The 22,464-nt window shown below is 42.7% G+C and overlaps 2 protein-coding genes across 2 annotated transcripts in view; one reads left to right on the top strand and one right to left on the bottom strand.

Moving 5' to 3' along the window:
* The window catches only part of Nxf3 (nuclear RNA export factor 3), a 97,143-nt gene extending 76,663 nt beyond the window's left edge, over positions 1-20,480 (bottom strand). The window contains exons 1-2 of the mRNA XM_057760718.1: positions 19,879-20,480; positions 19,569-19,633 (exon numbers count right to left, since the gene is read on the bottom strand). Of these exons, the coding sequence (XP_057616701.1) occupies positions 19,569-19,633; positions 19,879-20,480 (667 nt within the window). The remainder of the gene's footprint in view (positions 1-19,568; positions 19,634-19,878) is intronic.
* Bex4 (brain expressed X-linked 4) lies at positions 19,943-21,332 on the top strand. The gene is made up of 3 exons (XM_057760341.1): positions 19,943-20,041; positions 20,439-20,512; positions 20,794-21,332. The coding sequence occupies exon 3, from the start codon at positions 20,799-20,801 to the stop codon at positions 21,159-21,161; it is 363 nt and encodes a 120-aa protein (XP_057616324.1). The 5' UTR covers positions 19,943-20,041; positions 20,439-20,512; positions 20,794-20,798; the 3' UTR covers positions 21,162-21,332.
* The last annotated feature ends 1,132 nt before the right edge of the window (positions 21,333-22,464 follow it).

Below are 22,464 nucleotides of genomic sequence, written 5' to 3'. Positions count from 1 at the left end.
AGACTGTCTTGGAACTCAATATGTAGCCTACATAGGCCTTAAACTTGAATCAAGCAGGTCTTAGTCTCGTAAGTACTACTATTACATGCTTTGAGCCACTGTGCCTAGCCTCCAGCACCTCAAAAATAGCTCCCAGTTGCAACTCTATCTTCGGTTCAGACCCCAACTAACTTCCAATCTCACACTTAGAAATGTCATAAAATGTGATCGCTTATATCCCAGAAAATGGCAGAAACAAAAGTGTAAAAGTTCCAACGCCCAAAAGGTTTGATCCTATTAACCTCAGTAGATTAAGTTCCTCTCTTGCCCTGCAGTGGTGGCTGGGTGACCAAATACAACTGCAGTCCTCACTTTGACCAGGAGATGGCACCAAGCGGTACCAGCTATACATTTTAATTGAAAGGGTGGATATTTTGACAAGAAATAGATGCCGTGACAGGGTTTATTGTGCTAATATAGCCTTATTTGGAAATGTCATATGCGTGTTAAAACTACTCCGTTTACTATCGACCTCAAATCTACCTGGCAATCTCTGATCCATCTCTTCTGTATTCTGTGTAAATTAAGATGAGCATACTCTAAAGAACAGGGTGTTCATCTTCCATTGCTACACCCTTGTGCAGGATTTTCTAGACTTTTCCCCACCCTGTCATATGCCACCTCCTCTTCAGGATGCTATGAAACAGCAATCCAGACCCCACTCTGTCAGTCAGGATTACTGAGCTGCCCTGTGTCTGCTTATGACTGGTTGTTAAGTTGCATAAGAGCTAGCTGGTGTTTCGTGTAGTGTGTGTGTGTGTTTCGCAGCTTTTTTTTTGTTGTTATTGTTGTTGTTTTTTTGTTTTTCGAGACAGGCTTTCTCTGTAACTGTTGGCGCTTGTCCTGGAACTCACTCTGAAGACGAAGCTTGCCTCGAACTCACAGAGATCCGCCTGCCTTTGCCTCCTGAGTGCTTGCACCACCATCACTCAGCTTGTATATTTCAGACAGAATTAGAATCATTTCGTATAAGCTAGTTTTAAAGATAGGGAGAACTATTCTCCAACTCAATATGAAAGCTTCCTTGTAAGATTCCTTTGGTCATGGGGGTGAGCTTGCGCCATCTTGTGATAGAATTCTGACCTGCAGCTTGAACACCTCTGAGCAGGAATGTAGAAAGGAGTAGCTGGCCTGGCACTGGTGGCACACACGTTTAATCACAGCACTAGGGAGGAAAAGGCAGGTGACGGATCTCTGTGCGTTCAAGGCCAGCCTGGTCTACAGAGTTCTAGGGCAGCCAAGGTTACACTGAGAAACCCTGTCTAGTTTCACAGGATAGCCAAGGCTACACGGAGAAACGCTGTCATGACAAAACAAAACAAAAAAAACAGAAGTAAACGAGAGAGAGAAAGAGAGAGAGAGAGAGAGAGAGAGAGAGAGAGAGAGAGAGAGAGAGAGAGAGAGAGAGAGAGAGAGAGAGAAAGATTGGATTGTAGGGCAAAAGGGCCAGACAAAGAAACACCCTGATCCTGAAACCAGAGTCAGTGAAAGAAGCATACCCTGGCACTGAAACCAGAGTCAAAGGGTTAAAAAAGGGCCAGTGAAAGAACCACACTTGAGCTTGAGCCGGGCGGTGGTGGCGCCTGCCTTTAATCCCAGCACTCGGGAGGCAGAGGCAGGCGGATCTCTCTGAGTTTGAGGCCAGCAGCCTGGTCTACAAGAGCTAGTTCCAGGACAGGCTCTAAAGCTACAGAGAAACCCTGTCTTAAAAAACGAGAGAGAAAGAGAGAGAAAGAGAGAGAGAGAGAGAGAGAGAGAGAGAGAGAGAGAGAGAGAGAGAGAGAGAGACACTTTGGTCCTGAAACCAGAGTCAATGAAACACAATCTGCCCCTAAGCAACTCAGTACAAAAACCAACCAGTCAGTCCCTGAGCCTGAAACTAGCCAATCTCTGAGTTTGTCCAAGCTCAGAGATTAACATCTGACCATTTCCCACCCTGAAAATCTCCAACATGGGAAAATTGTGACCCTACGAAGCCCTATATAAGCCCTGTGCCTGTTCAGTTGACTGCTGCCTTTTTCCACCCTGGCAGAGGCAGCCACCCTCCTGAATTCTTCCCTCCCAACAAATCTCTTGAATGAGGTTTGGGTGAGACCTTCTTTAACCACAGTGGAGCAGAGAAGCAACCGACATCTCTGCTGGGAAACTCCCATAGTGGATTGGAGCAGAGAAGCAATCATGAAGAGAAAGTTTATTGAAATACGAAATTTCTGGATAAATACTGTCTTGCTGTTTTCCCTTGCCTCTCCTTTCTCTTTCTGATTTCTCAATTCCACATTCTCCTCCCACCCTGCCCCTCTCTCTTTCAATTCCACCCCTCCCTTCTTCCTCCTCCTATCTGCTTTTCTCCCTTCCCCTTCCCTTTCCTGGCAGAGTCTTCCTGCACAGCCTACATTGGTTTGGAATTATTTTGCAGTGTAAGTTGCACTGAATCCCCTGTCTCAGTGTCTCCTGAACCCTGGAATTTACATGGACACACCACTGTACCTGTCTAGAGCAATACTTTCTATAACATTTTAAATTAATTTTCCAAAAAGTCAATGAAATGATTCCTAATGACATTCTACTATACTTATAGATCGGTGCCTAGTCTAGTTGCCATCAGAACAGGCAGACACAGAGACACCAAACATTAGGTGGAGCCAGGAAACCCCACAGGAGAGGGGAAGGAAGAATTGTAGGAATTATAGAAGCCAGAGGGCTAGAGGACACCATAAGAACATGGCCCACAGTACCAACTAAGCAGGGCTCATAGGGACTCACAGAAACTGACCCTGTATGTGTCTGAGCTAGGTCCTCTGCATATATGTTATGGTTGTTTTGGGTTTTTGTTGTTGTTGTTGTTTTTTAAGACAAGGTTTCTTTGTAGCTTTGGAAGCTATCCTGGAAGTAGCTCTTGTAGACCAGGCTGGCCTTGGAACTCACAGAGATCCGCTGTAGAACTCTAAAATAACTCTAAAGCCATTTCTGACAACTCTGAGGCCTCTCAGCAGTAGTGCCCTCCCTCCCCCTGGGAACCAGGAATTAACAATTACCCACACACTACTGAAATGTTGGGAACTTTCCTTTTCCCTAAGTCTTTGTGAATGTTCTCCACAAACTGGGGCAAGATAACCTTTCATATGTTGACTCAGTTCCTGAACAATTACCCACACACTTATGTTTTGATTCAGCTGGTGAGAAAAGGGGTCTGTAGGGATAAGCCCCACCCATTGGGGGCGTGTTCACCTCGGGCTAATGTTTACTGATAAATCTGCTGGGCGTGATCCCAGCAGCCCTTTTTCTCTGCTTTTCCTGTTCTCCGTGGGAACCTGTGGTCCTGTAAGTCTATTTCCCCATTAAAGCTGTATATATTTTTATTATCTGTCTGCATTCATTTACATCGTCACATTTCGCGCCCAACGTGGGGAACGAGGGATGGGGTGATATTTTTATGGACTTAGGGGTATTTTTAAAAAAAAAAAGAAGAAGAAGAAGGGGGATTAACTGGTTTTATGGGATGATTGGTATTTGTGAATTACTGTTTATAGAAAATTGTATTGGTACTGTTTCTTGTATATTGATATATTGAATATTGAATGTGAGTGTTCCTACCTCTATTTTTGTATGAGTATGCTTATAACTTTGTCTATATTGTATTGATACATCTACCATATTACATTGTACATTTCTACCTCTGATACTATGACATTGTTTACAGTTGAAGATCATTGTCTTCATATATTGCACAGTTGTTTATTCTTTTAGTCTTCAAGTTAGATAGGTATTGAGAATTATATGTTTGTCATATTTATTTTTAGGTTAATCAGGTCTTTTAGTTACATAGAGATTATATTTATTATAGATAGTATGATCTTCAGCCTCTTCGAAGAGCTGTAGAAAATGGCCTTTAATCTAACCTAAAATTTCTGTGCCAACGAGACACAATTACTCTTGGCAACGCCACTCTACTCCCGAGAGAACGTTGAGCACCAAAGACACTCCACTGGGAGCTTGTCTTCTTGGCAGAACTGGCCTTTGGGTTAAGAAAAGCCCATACCTCGACTTCTGACAAAGATACAGAATATCTCTAAGTGGATGAAACAGGATTATCTTATCTTGCCAAGACAGGGTAGGATAGTTCTAAAAATGGTATGTCAGTTATGTTAGGCCTTAGCCAAAGTTGGTTGACTCAACATTGCAAACGAGACTTTGGGTGATTGCCCAGGTAGTCAGTTGTCTCTGTCAATTGTTGCACATTTTGGATATCTCTCGTTTGTTAAGTAATATTTATTCCCTTCTCAGATCTTTGACGAAGTTGAAGATTATATAATTGTAGTTACTCTCTATGTTATTTAGACTCCTTGAGATAGAATGTTTAGCAAAACTTTTGTTCTCAATATTGTTTGTTATATTTATTATTTGTTATTATTGTATATAGTTGTATTTGGTTTAGTTCTATCTTATTTAGACAAAAGGGGGAGATGTAGGGATATAGCCCCACCCATTGGGGGCGTGTTCGCCTCGGGCTAATGTTTAGTGATAAATCTGCCGGGCGTGATCCCAGCAGCCCTTTTTCTCTGCTTTTCCTGTTCTCTGCGGGAACCTGTGGTCCTGTAAGTCTATTTCCCCATTAAAGCTGTATATATTTTTATTATCTGTCTGCATTCATTTACGTTGTCACAGGGGTCAAAGTGACCTCTTACCTCATCTGATCTGGCAACCACTCTCCAGCCAATTATTGGTAATAGCCCTTTTGAAAAAGCCAATCATAATAGTTAAAGAACAACCCCCAGCACCCCTCTTGCTACTGTGGCTTTTTCCTTTAAAAGTAGCCTAGTACCAGTTATTCGGGGTATTTCTGGCCTCTCTAATGCTGAAAGACTCTATCATGACAGAATTAATAAAATACTCATGCTTTTACATCAGCTGTGGTGTGAGAGATGGTCTCTTGGGGAGACTCCTCCTTAGTGATTGGACTCTAGGGTCCAACATTACCTGCCTCTGCCTCATGGGTGCTGAGATTAAAGGTGTGCACCACTACCACACTTTCGGGGGGTTGTTGTGGGTTTCTTTTCTTTTTTTTAAAGATTTATTTATTATATATACAGTGTTCTGTCTGAATGTATGTCTGCAGACCAGAAGAGGGCACCAGATCTCACTACAGACGAGAAAGTAAGCTGGGGACCGGCAGGCAGGCCTAGGCGGCAGAAGCACCGGCGCGCAGGCAGGCCCGGGCGGCAGAGGCACCAGCACGCAGGCAAGTCCGGGCGGCAGAGGCACCGGCTTGCAGGCAAGCCCGGGTGGCGGAGGCACCGGCAGTCAGGCCCGGCAGGCAGGCCTAGGCGGCGGAAGCACCGGCGCGCAGACACGCCCAGGTGGCGGAGGCACCGGCAGGCAGGCCTGGGCGGCGGAAGCACCGGCGCGCAGGCAGGCCCGGGCGGCGGAGGCACCAGCACGCAGGCAAGTCCGGGCGGCAGAGGCACCGGCTTGCAGGCAAGCCCGGGTGGCGGAGGCACCGGCAGTCAGGCCCGGCAGGCAGGCCTAGGCGGCGGAAGCACCGGCGCACAGTCAGTTCCGGGCGGCGGAGGCACCGGCAGGCAGGCCCGGGCGGCGGAGGCACTGGATGCAGGATAGTGCGGGCAAGAAACAGTGAAGCCTGCACTGAGAGCAGATTGCCCCGCTACAATTAAATCAAACCCAATAGATAGCATCGGTAAGAGGAGATGGGCAGACGCCAAGGCAAGAATTCACCCAACAATCTGAAAAACAACATGAAAACACCAGAACCCAATGATCTTACAACACAAGGACTTGAACACCCTAACACAGGAGAAGAGGAAAAAACTGACTTTTTGAAAGCAATAGAGTCCCTTAAACAACATGTAAAAAACGCCCTCGTAGAAATGGATGAGAAGTATAACAAAAAGTTTGAAGAAATGAGTAAATACGTAAATGATACCCTGGGAAGCCAAGAAAAAACGATCAAACAGGTAATGGAAACAGTCCAACAATTGAAAACTGAAATGGAAGCAAGGAAGAAAACACAAACTGAGGACCAGCTGGATATGGCAAATATAGGTCAACGAGCAGAGACTACAGAAACAAGCATAATCAATAGAATACAAGAGATAGAAGAAAGAATCTCAGATTCTGAAGACAACATAGAGAAAATAAACAGACTGATCAAAGAAAACACCAAAACCAACAAATTCTCATCACAAAACATTCAGGAAATATGGGACACAATAAAAAGACCAAACCTAAGAATAATAGGGATAGAAGAAGGAGAAGAGGCACAGCTCAAAGGTCCAGAAAACATTTTTAACAAAATTATGGAAGAAAACTTCCCCAACATAAAGAAAGATATTCCTTTGAATATTCAAGAAGCATACAGAACACCAAACAGACTGGATCAAAAAAAAAAACGTCCCCTCGCCATATAATAATCAAAACACAAAATATACAGATTAAAGAAAGAATATTAAGAGCTGCAAAGGAAAAAGGCCAAGTAACTTATAAAGGTAAACCGATCAGACTTACACCTGACTTCTCTATGGAAACCATGAAAGCCAGAAGGTCCTGGATAGAGGTACTACAGAAACTAAGAGACCATGGATGCAAACCCAAACTACTATACCCAGCCAAGCTATCGTTCACTATCAATGGAGAAAACAAGACATTCCAGGATAAGAACAAATTTAAACAATACGTTGCCACAAATCCAGCCCTACAGAAAGTAATAGAAGGAAAATCACAACCCAAGGAATCCAACATTGCCAACACTGCCTACAATAACCCAGGCATCTAGCGACCCTTCAACAGCACAACTCAAAGAAGGGAGACACACAAACTCTTCTACCAAAAGCAGTAAGAATAACTGGAGTTAACAACCACTGGTCATTAATATCACTTAATATTAATGGTCTCAATTCACCAATAAAAAGGCACAGGCTAAGAGATTGGATACGAAAACAGGATCCAACAGTCTGCTGTTTGCAAGAAACTCATCTCAACCACAAAGACAGGCATCTACTCAGAGTAAAGGGTTGGGAAAAGGTTTTTCAAGCAAATGGTCCTAAGAAAAAAGCAGGTGTGGCCATACTAATTTCTAACAAAACTGACTTCAAACTAAAATCAATCAGAAGAGATCGACAGGGACACTTTATACTCATAACAGGAACAATTCAGCAGGATGAAGTCTCAATCCTGAATATCTATGCCCCTAATATAAAAGCACCCACTTATGTAAAAGAAATATTGCTAAAACTCAAGGCAGACATCAAATCACACACACTAGTAGTAGGAGACTTCAACACACCTCTCTCACCAATGGACAGGTCAATCAGACAGAAAACTAATAGAGAATTAAGAGAATTGTTGGAGGTAATGAATCAAATGGACTTAACAGACATCTATAGAACACTCCACCCAAATAGGAAAGAATACACCTTCTTCTCTGCAGCTCATGGAACCTTCTCGAAAATTGACCACATACTTGGAAACAAAGGAAACCTCCACAGATACAAAAAAATATCAGTGTCCACCTGTGTCTTATCAGATCACCACGGATTAAAGTTAGAAGCCACCAACAATGCTACCCCCAGAAAGCTGACAAACTCATGGAAACTGAATAGTCAACTACTGAACCACTCCTGGGTCAAGGAAGAAATTAAGAAAGAAATTAAAGTCTTCCTTGAATTTAATGAAAACAAAGAGACAACATACTCAAACCTATGGGACACGATGAAAGCAGTGCTAAGAGGAAAGTTCATAGCACTAAGTGCCCACTTAAAGAAAACGGAGAAAGCATACATTGGGGACTTAACAGCACACCTGAAAGCTCTAGAAAAAAAAAGAAGCAGACACGCCCAGGAGGAGTAGAAGACTGGAAATAATCAAACTGAGGGCAGAAATCAACAAAATAGAAACACAGAAAACAGTCCAAAGAATCAATGAAACAAAAAGTTGGTTCTTGGAGAAAATCAACAAGATTGACAAACCCCTATCCAAACTAATTAAACGACAGAGAGAGAACACGCAAATAAATAAGATCAGAAATGAAAAGGGGGACATAACCACAGACACAGAAGAAATTCAGAGAATCATTAGATCTTACTACAAAAGCCTGTATGCCACAAAACTGGAAAATGCAAAAGAAATGGACACTTTTTTAGATAAGTACCATATACCAAACCTAAACCAAGACCAGGTGAACGATCTAAATAGACCTGTTAGTCGCGAAGAATTAGAAACAGTTATCAAAAATCTCCCTTCCAAAAAAAGCCCAGGGCCAGATGGTTTCAATGCAGAATTCTACCAGAACTTCCAAGAAGAGCTAATACCTATACTTCTTAATGTATTTCACAATATAGAAACAGAAGAGTCATTGCCAAATTCCTTTTATGAAGCTACAGTTACCCTGATACCAAAACCACACAAAGACCCAACCAAGAAAGAGAATTACAGGCCTATCTCACTCATGAACATCGACGCAAAAATTCTCAATAAAATACTGGCAAACCGAATCCAAGAACACATTAGAAAAGTTATCCATTATGATCAAGTAGGCTTCATTCCAGAGATGCAGGGCTGGTTCAACATACGCAAATCTATCAATGTAATCAACCATATAAATAAACTGAAAGAAAAAAACCATATGATCATTTCATTAGATGCTGAAAAAGCATTCGACAAAATTCAACACTCCTTTATGATAAAGGTCTTGGAGAGATTAGGGATACAAGGGGCATACCTAAATATAATAAAAGCTATTTACAGCAAGCCGACAGCTAACATTAAATTAAATGGAGAAAAACTCAAAGCCATCCCACTAAAATCAGGAACACGACAAGGATGTCCACTCTCTCCATACCTCTTCAATATAGTGCTTGAAGTTCTAGCAATAGCAATAAGACAACATAAAGGGATCAAGGGGATCCGTATTGGAAAGGAAGAAGTTAAGCTTTCATTATTTGCAGATGATATGATAGTATACATAAGCGACCCCAAAAACTCTACCAAAGAACTCCTACAGCTGATAAACACCTTTGGTAATGTGGCAGGATACAAAATCAACTCCAAAAAATCAGTTGCCTTCCTATACACTAAGGGTAAGGAAGCAGAGAGGGAAATCAGAGAAGCATCACCTTTCACGATAGCCACAAATAGCATAAAATACCTTGGGGTAACTCTGACCAAGGAAGTGAAAGATCTATTTGGCAAGAACTTTAAGTCTTTGAAGAAAGAAATTGAAGAGGACACCAGAAAATGGAAGGACCTCCCTTGCTCTTGGATTGGGAGGATCAACATAGTAAAAATGGCAATTCTACCAAAAGCAATCTATAGATTCAACGCAATCCCCATCAAAATCCCATCAAAATTCTTCACAGATCTGGAGAAGACAATAATCAACTTTATATGGAAAAACAAAAAACCCAGGATAGCCAAAACAATCTTATACAATAAAGGATTGTCTGGAGGCATTACCATCCCTGACTTCAAACTCTATTACAGAGCTACAGTACTGAAAACGGCTTGGTACTGGCATAAAAACAGAGAAGTCGACCAATGGAATCGAATAGAAGACCCTGACTTTAGCCCACAAACCTATGAACACCTGATTTTCGATAAAGGAGCTAAAAGTATACAATGGAAAAAAGAGAGCATCTTCAACAAATTGTGCTGGCAAAACTGGAAGTCAATCTGTAGAAGAATGAAAATAGATCCATATATATCACCATGCACAAAACTCAAGTCCAAATGGATTAAAGACCTCAATATCAGTCCAAACACACTGAACCTGATAGAAGAGAAAGTGGGAAGTACTCTACAACACATGGGCACAGGAGAACACTTCCTACGTATAACCCCAGCAGCACAAACACTAAGGACATCATTGAATAAATGGGACCTCCTGAGACTGAGAAGCTTCTGTAAAGCAAAGAACACTGTCACTAAGACAGAAAGGCAACCCACTGACTGGGAGGAGATCTTCACCAACCCCGCAACTGACAAAGGTCTGATATCCAAAATATACAAAGAACTCAAGAAATTAGACCGTAAAAGGTTAATCAATCCAATTATAAAATGGGGCACTGAGCTGAACAGAGACTTTTCAACAGAAGAAGTTCAAATGGCCAAAAGACACTTAAGATCGTGTTCAACTTCCTTAGCAATCAGGGAAATGCAAATCAAGACAACATTAAGATACCATCTTACACCGGTCAGAATGGCTAAAATCAAAAACACCAATGATAGCCTCTGCTGGAGAGGTTGTGGAGAAAGGGGCACTCTCATCCATTGCTGGTGGGAATGCAAACTTGTGCAACCACTTTGGAAAGCAGTGTGGCGGTTTCTCAGGAAAGTCGGGTTCAACCTACCTCTCGACCCAGCAATACCACTATTGGGAATATACCCAAGAGATGCCCAAACATACAACAAAAGTATATGTTCAACTATGTTCATAGCAGCATTGTTTGTAATAGCCAGAACCTGGAAACAACCTAGATGTCCTTCAATGGAAGAATGGATGAAGAAAGTATGGAATATATACATATTAGAGTACTACTCAGCAGTAAAAAACAATGACTTCTTGAATTTTGCATACAAATGGACGGAAATAGAAAACACTATCCTGAGTGAGGTAAGCCAGACCCAAAAAGAAGAACATGGGATGTACTCACTCATATTTGGTTTCTAGCCATAAATAAAGGACATTGAGACTATAATTCGTGATTCTAGAGAAGCTAAATAAGAAGGTGAACCCAAAGAAAAACATATAAGCATCCCCCTGAATATTAACCTTCATCAGGCGATGAAAGAAGACAGAGACAGAGACCAACATTGGAGCACTGGACTGAAGTCTCACAATCCAAAGAAGGAGCAGAAAGAGAGTGAGCACGAGCAAGGAACTCAGGACTGCGAGGGGTGCACCCACACACTGAGGCAATGGGGATGTTCTATCGGGAACTCACCAAGGCCAGCTGGCCGGGGACTGAAAAAGCATGGGACAAAACCGGTCTCGCTGAACATAATGGACAATGAGGACTACTGAGAACTGAAGAACAATGGCAATGGGTTCTTGATCCTATTGCAGGTAATGGCTTTGTGGGAGCCCAGGTAGTTTGGATGCTCACCTTAATAGACCTGGATGGAGGTGGGTGGTCCTTGGACCTCCCACAGGGCAGAGAAACCTGCTTGCTCTTTGGGCTGAGGAGGAAGGAAGACTTGATTGGGGGAGGGGGAGGGAATGGGAGGTGGTGGCGGGGAAGAGGCAGAAATCTTTAATAATTAAATAAATTAATTTAAGATAAAAAAACATAAAAACACATGTGCACATTCTTGTATAGACGTGAGTTTTTTGTTTTCGATTCTTTTGGGTATACACCTGGGGACGGCACTGCTGGTCACACAGCGTCAGTGTTTGATATGGGTGGTGGTGTTAAGAGGTGGGTTTCTTCAAAATTACGTCAGGAGGGAAAACCCCTCACGGTTGGATTTCCCATCTTGTAAAAGAGATCCCATGGCCCCTTCTGCCATGCGAGGCGACAGAAGGAGATGGAATTGCTCCTGGGCTACTTATTCTGCAGTGTTTCATTTTATCAGCTCGGACTCTGACGCTGGGTGGCAATGATCCATCTTTTTGTCCATAGGAATTATAGTCGGTGTGAAATGGATTCTATTGTAATTTTGTTTTACATTTCTGTCCAGTCAATGGATATTTTATGCTTGTAACTGCCGGTATCTTCATTGGGGGTAATGTCTGTTCAAATTTTGTGCCTATTTAAAAAATTAAAGGAGCATTTTATGTGTATGCGTGTTTTGTTTTCATATATGTCTGTGTACTGCTTGCTTGTGTGGGGCCCACAGAGGCCACAAGAGGACATCAGATTCCCGGAAAAAAAAAAAAAAAAAAAAAAAGAAAGTAAGCTGGGACAGATCTGTACAACAAATGGACTAGGCACCGATCTATAAGTATAGTAGAATATCATTAGGAATCATTTCATTGACTTTTTGGAAAATTAGTTTAAAATGTGCATGTCTTTAATCCCAGCACTCGGGAAGCAGATGCAGGAAGACAATCTCTGTGAGTTGGAGGCCAGCCTGGTCTATAAGAACTAGTTCCAGGCCAGGCTCCAAAGCCACAGAGAAACTCTGTCTTGAAAAAAAAAAAACTCAGTACTTCATCCCATAAGTTGTGAAAAGTATTTGTCTTATTTAGTCATGCATTCAATGGTAAACACATGGGTTGTTTCTAGTGTTATGAATGATGAAGGAACAGATATATGTGCACAATTTTTTACATGGATGCATCTTTTTGTTTATTTTGGGTATTGTCCCAGTTGTTTTTTTACTGCCAATTCATGTAATCCTGGAAGAGGATACCCCAAGTAAAGAATTGCCCATATCAGTTTTGGCCTGAGGCCAAGATTTTGGGAGATTGTCTTAACTGATTGCTATGACCAAGCACACTGTGGGTGGCACCATCGATAGACATGAGCCAGGTGGCAAGCCAGTAAGCAGTTTTCCTTCATGGTTTCTTCTCCAGATCCCTGCTTTGAGTTCCTTCCCTGACTCCCCTCAGTAAAGGATCATTACCTGGAAATGCAAACTGAAATTAACCCTTCTTTCCCCAAAGGCATTTTGGTGAGAATATTTTCATACAGCACCAGAAAGCAAGCTAGGACAGATCTCTACATAGTATAATTGGGGAGAGTTGTGGGCACTCCCTGCTAAATTGTTTCAAGACATGCAAGACTAAGATCCTAACTGCCAATAGTGCTCCTCCTCTTCCTCCCCCTTTCTTTTTCTCTTCCTTCTTGAGTCATACTATGCAAACTAGACTTGCCAATCCTTCTGCGTTGGTCTCCCAGAAAAGTGTCTGATGACTATTTTTTAGGTGTCTCATGTTTTAGCTATCAGGGAAATGCAAATGAAAACTACTTTGGAGCAGGTGGAAATTTTAATTAAAAAAAAAAAAGAAAACTACTTTGACATACTACCAAAGCCCAGGCTGAATGGCTATCATCAACAAATCTGATAGCAAATGTTGGAGCAGAATGAGTTCAAATACATACTAATTGCCAATCCTTCTGAGTTGGTATCCCAGAATGCCATGTTACAGGTATGTGTCCACATATTTCATATCCCCAGCAACCTTGAGGAGCATGGGCATTGTTGTTTATCTTCTTATTAGACCTGGGTCATGGGGTTTTGAGAGGCAATATCTGAGATGTGACGTATTATACTCAACACACCAAATCTGGGAGTACAAAATATCACATATAACTTTAATCTTCCTCACTTGGTTAAGGTGGTATAGTAGGTACATTTCTCTTGCGGCTGCTCTCAGTTTGCTGTTCATGAAAAGATGCCTGCCTGCTGCCATAATAGTAATGGACTCTTTCCACTTTGGGATTAGGAGCCATAATTCCAAATAAATCCTTCCCTTCTTTTGTGTGTGTTGAGACAGGATTTCTCAGTGTGGCCTTGGCTGTCCTGGAACTCACTCTGTAGACCAGGCTGACCTCGAACTCACAGAGATTCACCTGCCTCTGCCTCCCCTCCCAAGTGCTGGGGTTAAAGGTGTGTGCCACCATTGCCCGACCTAAATCCTTCCGTCTATAAATTGCCTTTGTCATGGCATTCTATAACAGCAATAGAAGAGTCACTGATGCATCCGTGTTGTGTGATATTTTGTTTGTGTTCTGACAAAAAAAAAGTTTGCCTGGAGATCAGGGGGAGGAGTTAGGCACCAGTTAGCCATAGAAACTGGGCAATGGTGGCTCATGCCTTTAATCCCAGCACTTGGGAGGTGGAGATAGGAAGTAATACAGGGGGATGTAGACAGGATCTCAATGTTTTTGGAGGCAGAAAGGAGACAGATTAATTAGATTTATGCTTTATTTCAGTCTATTGGAAAAGGAAACCACAACTGTACTACAACTTAGTCCTTAAGTATTACAGACACATTTGCTGAAGAAAGAATTTTTAAAAACCCAGTCAACAAACTTTTCTAGATGTGTAAGTTCTAACACAAATCATAAATGACTTGAAAACCCAAGACACTATGTGTCCTCCAAAAATTACCAGTCTCAGAATAACAATACATTATGACACCACCTTAGATGTAATTCAAGATAAATATCTCACAGGAAGCCTGGTGATGGTGGCGCATGCCTTTAATCCCAGCACTCGGGAGGCAGAGGCAGGTGGATCTCTGTGAGTTCGAGGCCAGCCTGGTCTACAGGAGCTAGTTCCAGGACAGGCTCCAAAGCTACAGAGAAACCCTGTCTCGAAAAACCAAAAGAAAGGAAGGAAGGAAGGAAGGAAGGAAGGAAGGAAGGAAGGAAGGAAGGAAGGAAGGAAGGAAGGAAAGAAAAGAAAAGAAAATAGAAATACTTAAGAAAAGTCAAACTGAAATAATACTGGGAATTAAAAAGTTCAATAAGTCAAATGGGAAGCTCAGAAGACAGTTTCTTTGTCAGAATAGATTATGTAGACGGCAGAACATCAGGAGTGAAGCAACACTGCAGACAGGGACCCAATATCCAGAATTTAAAAAGAATTGCAGAAAGTAAATACCAACAGGATAAAACTTCAAGTGGGTAAATGAACTGAACTGGTAATTTTCAAAAGAAAAGAAAAGAAAAGAAAAGAAAAGAAAAGAAACACAAATGCCTGATGACTATTTTTTAGGTGTCCCATGTTTTAGATATCAGGGAAATGCCAATGAAAACTACTTTGACATACTACCAAACCCCAGGCTGAATGGCTATCATCAACAAATCTGATAGCAAATGTTGGAGCAGATGTGAGAGAAATGAACTTTCATTCACTGTTGGTGGGGGTGTAAATTAATACAGTGGAAATCACTTTGGAGACTTGTCAAAAAAGCTAAAAGTAAAACTACCATATGGCCCAGTTACTTTACTGCTGGGCATATATCCAAAGAACTACACACCCTAACACAGAAATAGTTAGTTGCACCCCAATGTTTATTGCTGATTCATTCATGATAGCAAACTTAGTTGTCCACCAACAGATGAATTGATAATGAAAATTTGGTATGTATTAAACTGGAATTGTCACTGTGTGGAGGTGGCACACACCTTTAATTCCAGCACTTGGGAGGCAAAGACAAGTGGATCTCTGTGAGTTCGAGATCAGCCTGTTCTACAAAAGCTAGTTCCAGAACAGGCTCCAAAGCTACAGAAAAACCCTGTCTCAAAAAACCAAAAAAGGTAATAAAAATTTCTGGAGGCATCACAATCCCTGACTTCAAACTCTACTACAGAGCTACAGTACTGAAAACAGCCTGGTACTGGCATAAGAACAGACAGGAGGACCAATGGAACCGAATAGAAGACCCAGATATCAATCCAGACATCTTCGAACACCTGATATTTGATAAAGAAGCAAAAAATATCAAATGGAAAAAAGAAAGCATATTTAACAAGTGGTGCTGGCATAACTGGATATCAACATGTAGAAAAATGAAAATAGACCCATATCTATCACCATGCACAAAACTCCAGCCCAAATGGATCAAAGACCTCAACATAAATCCAGCCACCCTGAACCTTATAGAAGAGAAAATGGGAAGTACATTTGAACGCGTTGGCACAGGGAACCACTTCCTAAATAGAACCCCAGCAGCACAGACACTGAGAGAAACAATTAATACATAGGACATCCTGAAATGAAAAGCTTCTGTAAAGCAAAGGACATGATCAACAAGACAAAACGACAGCCTACTGAATGGGAAAAGATCTTCACCTACCCCACATCAGACAGAGGTCTGATCTCCAAAATATACAAAGAACTCGAGAAATTGGTCATCAAAAGATCACATAATCCAATAAAAAATGGAGTACAGACCTAAAAAGAGAACTCTCAACAGAGGAATCTAAAATGGCTGATAGACACATAAGGAAATGTTCAACATCCTTAGTCATCAGAGAAGTGCAAATAAAAACAACTCTGAGATTCCATTTTACACCTGTAAGAATGGCCAAGATCAAAAATACTGATGACAACTTATGCTGGAGAGGTTGTGGGAAAAAGGGAACACTTCTGCATTGCCGGTGGGAATGCAAGCTGGTACAACCCCTTTGGATGTCAGTGTGGTGATTTCTCAGAAAATTAGGAAACAACCTTCCTCAAGACCCAGTAATATCACTTTGGGGTATACATCCAAAGGATGCTCAATCATGCCACAAGGACATGTGCTCAACTATGTTCATAGCAACATTGTGTGTCATAGCCAGAACCTGGAAACAACCTAAATGCCCCTCGATGGAAGAATGGATAAAAAAAAAAAAAAAATGTGGTACATTTACACAATGGAGTACTACACAGCAGAAAAACATAACGACAGCTTGAAATCTGCAGGAAAATGGATGGAGCTAGAAAGCATTATTTTGAGTGAGGTAACCCAGACACAGAAAGACAATTATCACATGTATTCACTCATAAGTGGTTTTTAAACATAAAGCAAAGAAAGCCAGCCTACAAACCACAATTCCAGAGAACTTAGATAACAATGAGGACACTAAGAGAGACTTACATAGATCTAATCTACATGGGAAGTAGAAAGTAGAAAAAGACAAGATCTCCTGAGTAAATTGGGAGCATGGGGACCTTGGGAGAGGGTTAAAGGGGGAGGGGAGAGGCAGGGAGGGGAGCAGAGGAAAATGGAGAGCTCAATTAATATCATGGAAAAATAAATAATAAAGTTATACTATATGTATATATAAGCTTATATATATTTATATATACATAAAGCCATATATATATATATATATATGGCTTTATTTCTATAAAACCTGAAAAAACAAATTTATATTGGTCATTGGATTATGGACAAAATCTTTTACATTGGAATTTTAAGTCATAACTTCTCCAAATGTTTTGTAGCATGTTAAAAAAAATCAAGACTAATGAGTCTTTCACCAAAATTTGAGAATTCATGAGCCAGGCATGGTGGTGACTACCTGAAAATCCAGCCCTTAAGGGATAGAGGCTGAAGGAGCAGCAGTTCAAGATCAGTCTTGGTCGTAAAGTGAGTTTTGGTCAGCCTAGCCTATGAAAGACCCAGCCTCTGCTCTACCCCCACCCCACTTAAAAATTTTTGAAAAAGAGAACTTGTAGTGTTTCAGGAAATCCTTGCCTTAGCAGGTGTTGAGGAGGCATGTGCCAGCTGGAGCTAATTATTCCTCTCTAGTCTATCTAAATATGGTTCAAGCAAGAATTTCAGCGCTTCTCCAGATTAGGAGTCAAATTATATTCCTCAACCGGGAAGGAGTCTGGTAATTATAAATCACTATTAAATCCTCAACCCAGCCGGGCAGTGGTGGTGCATGTCTTTAATCCCAGCACTGGGGAGACAGGCAGGTGAATCTGTGAGTTTGAGGCCAGTCTGGTCTACAGAGGGAGTTCTAGGACAGCAAGGGTTGTTACATAGAGAAACCCTGTCTTGAAAAACCAAAATAAATAAATAAATAAAAATAGTCGGTTTGATATTGGGGCCCAAGCAGCATTAGAGGAATATTCAAAAAAAGGAAGGAAAGGAGGGAGGGAGGGAGAGAGGAAAAGAGGGAGGGAGGGAGGGAGGGAGGGAGGGAGGGAGGGAGGGAAGGAGACAGAGAGAGAGAGAGAGAGAGAGAGAGAGAGAGAGAGAGAGACAGACAGACAGACAGACAGACAGACAGAACTGCACACCCTTAATCCCAGCACTCGGGAGGCAGAAGCAAAAGGATCTCTGTGAGTTCAAGGCCAGCCTGGTCTATAGAGTTAGTACACCCAAGGCTACACAAAGAAACCATGTCTCAAAAAAACCTCAAAATATAAAAAAAATAAAAAGAAGTAAAAGCCCTTAAGAATTTTAACACGGCACCAGATCATTAAGGCAAGTAGAAAGACTTCTGATCAGAGCACTGTGTTACACACTCATGAAGCCTGGCCCACCCATGGATCTTAGCTGTGAAAAACTCTAAGGCTGCCCCTTTTCTCGCCGTTCTTTTTCCTTTCCACTTTGACACGTGAATGTCATCTTGATAAACTCGATTCACAAGGCTCTCTCTGTAGGGAGACAACCCTCAAACAGGAAATCTCTATACCAGTACTCCAGCTAAAATCATAAGGGGAAAACAGAAAAAAGTAATAAATGATATTTATTTTGTCAAACAACAAATGGAGAGTCAAAGATGCTCCCCTGAAAGAACCTGAGTAGAAAGTAGACATAAATGTAATCTGTTCTCCAATAAGCTTTCATTTGATAGTAAAACGAACAAACAAAATGTTGTGATGGTAACTGCAAGACACAGGTTGTGAAGATATGTCCTACAAATGACTGTCTCATTGAAGGTTGAATTGAAGATGAAATTGAAATGTATGAATATATAGATTTTTTAAAAATTAGGACATAGAGCAATTAATCAAACTCCCCGGCTAAAATATGCAGGTCTTATTTAGCTTCTAAACCAAAGCCTTAAAAACATAAAACAACTAGGAATTTGATATATTTATAAATAAATGTGTCTGTGCATGAGCATGTGTGTGTTTAAAGGAACAGTGACTACAGGTGGAGAGTCTTTATCTTAGAAATATGCCCCTGACTTTGAAGTATGTCTAAGTCCATGAAGTAGCTAGGAATAAAGAAGACACTGGAACCTAGGAGTTAAGTACTTCTTTCTATAGTATTATTCTGTAATTTTAATAAGTTGGAAATTTGCCATAGTAGTAAATCAAGATAAAGTTAATGTAAAAATAAACTTTATTGTGCAGTGGTGATGGCACACGCTTTTGATCCCAGCACTTGGGAAGCAGAGGCAAGTGGATTTCGGTGAGTTTGAGGCCAGCCTGGTCTATTGAGTTGAGTTCCTAGGACAGCTAGGGCTGCTACACAGAGAAACCCTATCTCAAAAAACAAAAACCAACACAAAAACCTAAGTAAACTTCATTTCAGAAAACGAGCAAGACACATAAAGTATTAAGAAAAATTAGGGCTTGGGAAAAAAGAAAGAAAGAAAAAAAAAGAGGAAAAATTAAGGAAAAATCCACCCTTATTTCATTTTCTCATTGTTTCCAGCATTTCTGCGAATGCAGAAACTACAATTTGAAGTGGAGTAGGCGGAGCAGATGTTGTATGTGTTTAAGTTTTTGACATCTTGCGCATCATAAATACTTTCGTGACAATTTTATTTTTCTTTTGAATATTGCATGAATTTTTACTATTGTTTTTCCTCCATTTAAATTATTTTTTCCTCCACTTTTCATGTGTATGGTGTGTTTGCCATGCACCTGTGAAAATCTTTTCCCATTGCTCTTCAACATTATTCATTGAGGTAGGGTGTTTCTGTCAAAGCCAGAGCTCCCAAAACTCTAGCTAGCAAGCTTGCTCTCGGGATCCCTCTCCACCTTCTGAAGTTGGAATTACCAGCTTTCCAGAAGACGTTTACACGTGTTTTGTATTTACTCGAGTTCTGGGGATGCTCACGCTTGCCCAATATGCACTTTAACCACTGAGCGATCTCACCAGCCCTTACCTTCATTTGAATTCTGAGACAAGAATCCAGGTTTGGGAACAGAGAGGGCACCCCAGAGGGGCATCCTGAAAACAGACAAGAGGGAAAATCAATCCCCCAGAGACCTGGGAATGGCTAACAGCCCTTGGAGCACACACTGCCTATCTCTATCAGACAAAGAAATGCCCCAGGGCTCAGAGTGATGGGGTCCAGGCTGAAGAGGTCAGAGTGACCAGCAGGTGAGGAATGGGCCAGGACTTTGCCTGGCAAGACCCTCGGGGCAGGCGGAGGGGCGGGGGCGGGGCGGAGCTTGGCCTGTGACGCGGATCACGTGACCGGCCCACGCAGGCTCACGCCCCTCTCCGGGTCTCTGGACCTGCCCCTGCTCACTCCCTCCAGCCCGCCATCCCGGCCAGGCACCTGTTCCCGGTCTCGCAGCTGCTGGCGCAGAGCGCGGGTCCGGACAGCGCGGACAGCAGGAGCAGGAGGAGCAGGTGAGGGAGGCGGCGGCCCGGGCCTGCGGAGCCCGTCGTCGGGGCGCGGCGACCCCCGGCCCCGCTGTCGCAGCTCAGGCCAAGGCAGCAGGTGGCCGTTCCTGTGCGCGCAGCGGCGCGGCTGGTCTGACGGGGACGGGCCCGGGCCGAGACCTCGGGGAGCTGGAGCCTGCGCCCCGCGACAGCTTCCCCAGCCCCCCTGGCCGGCTCCCCTGCAGCTCCGGTGCCCAGGGCTGGTCGGCGGGGCGGGGCGGGGCGGGGCGGGGGCGGCCGTGGCGGCGGGCAGAACCTGGGCTGGGGCGGGGGTACCCAGGGAGGCGCCGCGGGTCCTTCCTTCTCCCCTCCCTCCGTTCCCCCATCCCATCACCGACCCCCCTCCTGCCTGGTTTGTTCGCAGGTCCCAGGAGTCCAGCTTCGCAGCGCACCTGGTGGTGAGCATCGCCCCCCAGGAGAAGGCAAAGATAGGCCCAGGTGGGTGCTGGGACAGGCCTGGAGGCCTGAGAGCGGGGAAAGGGGACCTGGGCAAAGCTGAGTCCCACATCCCAGAGCCCAACTTTTCCCTCTACTTTTTATCCTCTTCTTTCATTCCCGTCCTCTATTTTTGTAAGTGCCAGAGCCTTGGAAATGGGTTCGCAGGGGAAATGATGGACTTCTGGGGTGGGGGTGGGGGGTTCAGACCCACGCCTGAGCCTGTGTTCTATGAGCTGATCAGTCTGCGGAGAAAGCAGTCCTATCTATGTCTTGTTTCCTAGGAATCATGGCGTCCAAAGAGCAACAGGTCTTAAAAGATCTCGCTGTGCAGAACGATGAAAGAGACCACGCAGGAAGGAAGGCCTCCAAGCAACGTGAAGAAGAAGAATTGCAGCTCTTGGAAGAGGTTAAAAACAAGAAGTCCGGGGGAAATGTCAGAATGGGACTAGTCAGGCGACTTGTGCCTAATTTTCGATGGGCCATACCAAATAGACGTGTTGAGCACAATGAAGGGGGAGAGGATGCTGGAAAGTTTGTAGGACAGGTGATGGAAATCAAGAAAAAGACTAGGGAGCAACAGATGAGGCCTTACGGGCGTTTCCAAACACCGGAACCTGACAATCACTATGACTTTTGCCTCATACCTTAAAATCGCAGTTTTTCACCGAGCTATTAAATTGGCCTCTGTTTTACAAGCTGGTATTTAGTGAGGTACTTTTTCTGTAAACTTTCGCTGTTTCCACCCAACTGTTTCTATCTACGTAAACATGCTTTATTGTTGCATCTAATTCTAAACATTCCTATCAGCATGACAATTTAATGCGGTTTAAAAGGAAATCTTTTTTCATGAATTGAAACTAATAAAGCAATTTAAAAGGCAGTGTATGCTGAGTCGTATTCTTTTACCCTGGTCATTAAATTTCCTTCACAGTGTCTTTTTTTTTTTTTTTTTGGATTTTTTTGAGACAGGGTTTCTCCGTAGCTTTTGGGGCCTGTCCTGGAAGTAGCTCTTGTAGACCAGGCTGGCCTCGAACTCACAGAGATCCGCCTGCCTCTGCCTCCCGAGTGCTGGGATTAAAGGCGTGCACCACCACCGCCCGGCTCCTTCATAGTGTCTTAACTCTGCCAGCTACTTGGACTTAAATCTATTGTCACTGGCAATTCTTTTCTTTTTATTATTATTTTTTATCATGTTTCCAATTAACCAGTAAGGAAAAGCCGTACCTCCAGCAATGTATTTGTTGTTTTCAAAGAGTGTGTGCCTAGTATCATTATGGAAATACCTTGGGAAGAGGGTTCGTTTTGTTTTATTTTTGGTTTTTGTTTTGTTTTGTTTTTTGGCTGGTTGTTTTTGCTGGGCAGTAGTGGCACATGCCTTTAATCCCAACACTCAGGAGACAGACGCTGGGAGATCTCTGTGAGTTCAAGGACAGGCTCCAAAGCTACAGAGAAACCCTGTCTTGAAAAAAAAAAAACCCAGTAGAGATTATGACAAACTGGGGTGGTCACTGTGAGCCCAAGTATGGCTAAAGAAAATCTCCATCTTGAGTGACCTCTAGTTCTTCACCCTATCACCACTTTACAACATCTCAGACCTCACTTTTCTCCTTACTACAACCTGTACAGTCGGATAATCCTGTTTATACATGATAGCCATGGAGCTGCAAGAAGCCGGCTCCTCAAGCTGCCCCTATGTTGTGGATCTTACCAGGTGGACTTAGCTGGGACATTTGTATGGCACCCTCTCTTTGAGACACATAATTTTTTTTTTTTAAGTTTTTTAGTTTTTTGAGACAGGGTTTCTCTGTAGCTTTGGAGACTGTCCTGGAACTAGCTCTTGTAGACCAGGCTGGCCTTGAACTCACAGAGATCCATGCCTGCCTCTGCCTCCTGAGTGCTGGGATTAAAGGTGTGCACCACCATTGCCCACCTGAGATGCAGAATATTTAATT

This window comes from Chionomys nivalis, chromosome X (assembly GCF_950005125.1).
Source record: "Chionomys nivalis chromosome X, mChiNiv1.1, whole genome shotgun sequence".
Taxonomy (NCBI): Eukaryota; Metazoa; Chordata; class Mammalia; order Rodentia; family Cricetidae; genus Chionomys; species Chionomys nivalis.
The sequence above is the reverse complement of the archived record's forward strand: the minus strand, read 5'-3'. Positions and strand labels throughout refer to the sequence as shown.

Bases quoted from the DNA above. Each gene is read 5' to 3' on its own strand.
- Bex4 (XM_057760341.1), top strand. From the start codon at position 20,799: ATGGCGTCCAAAGAGCAACAGGTCTTAAAAGATCTCGCTGTGCAGAAC.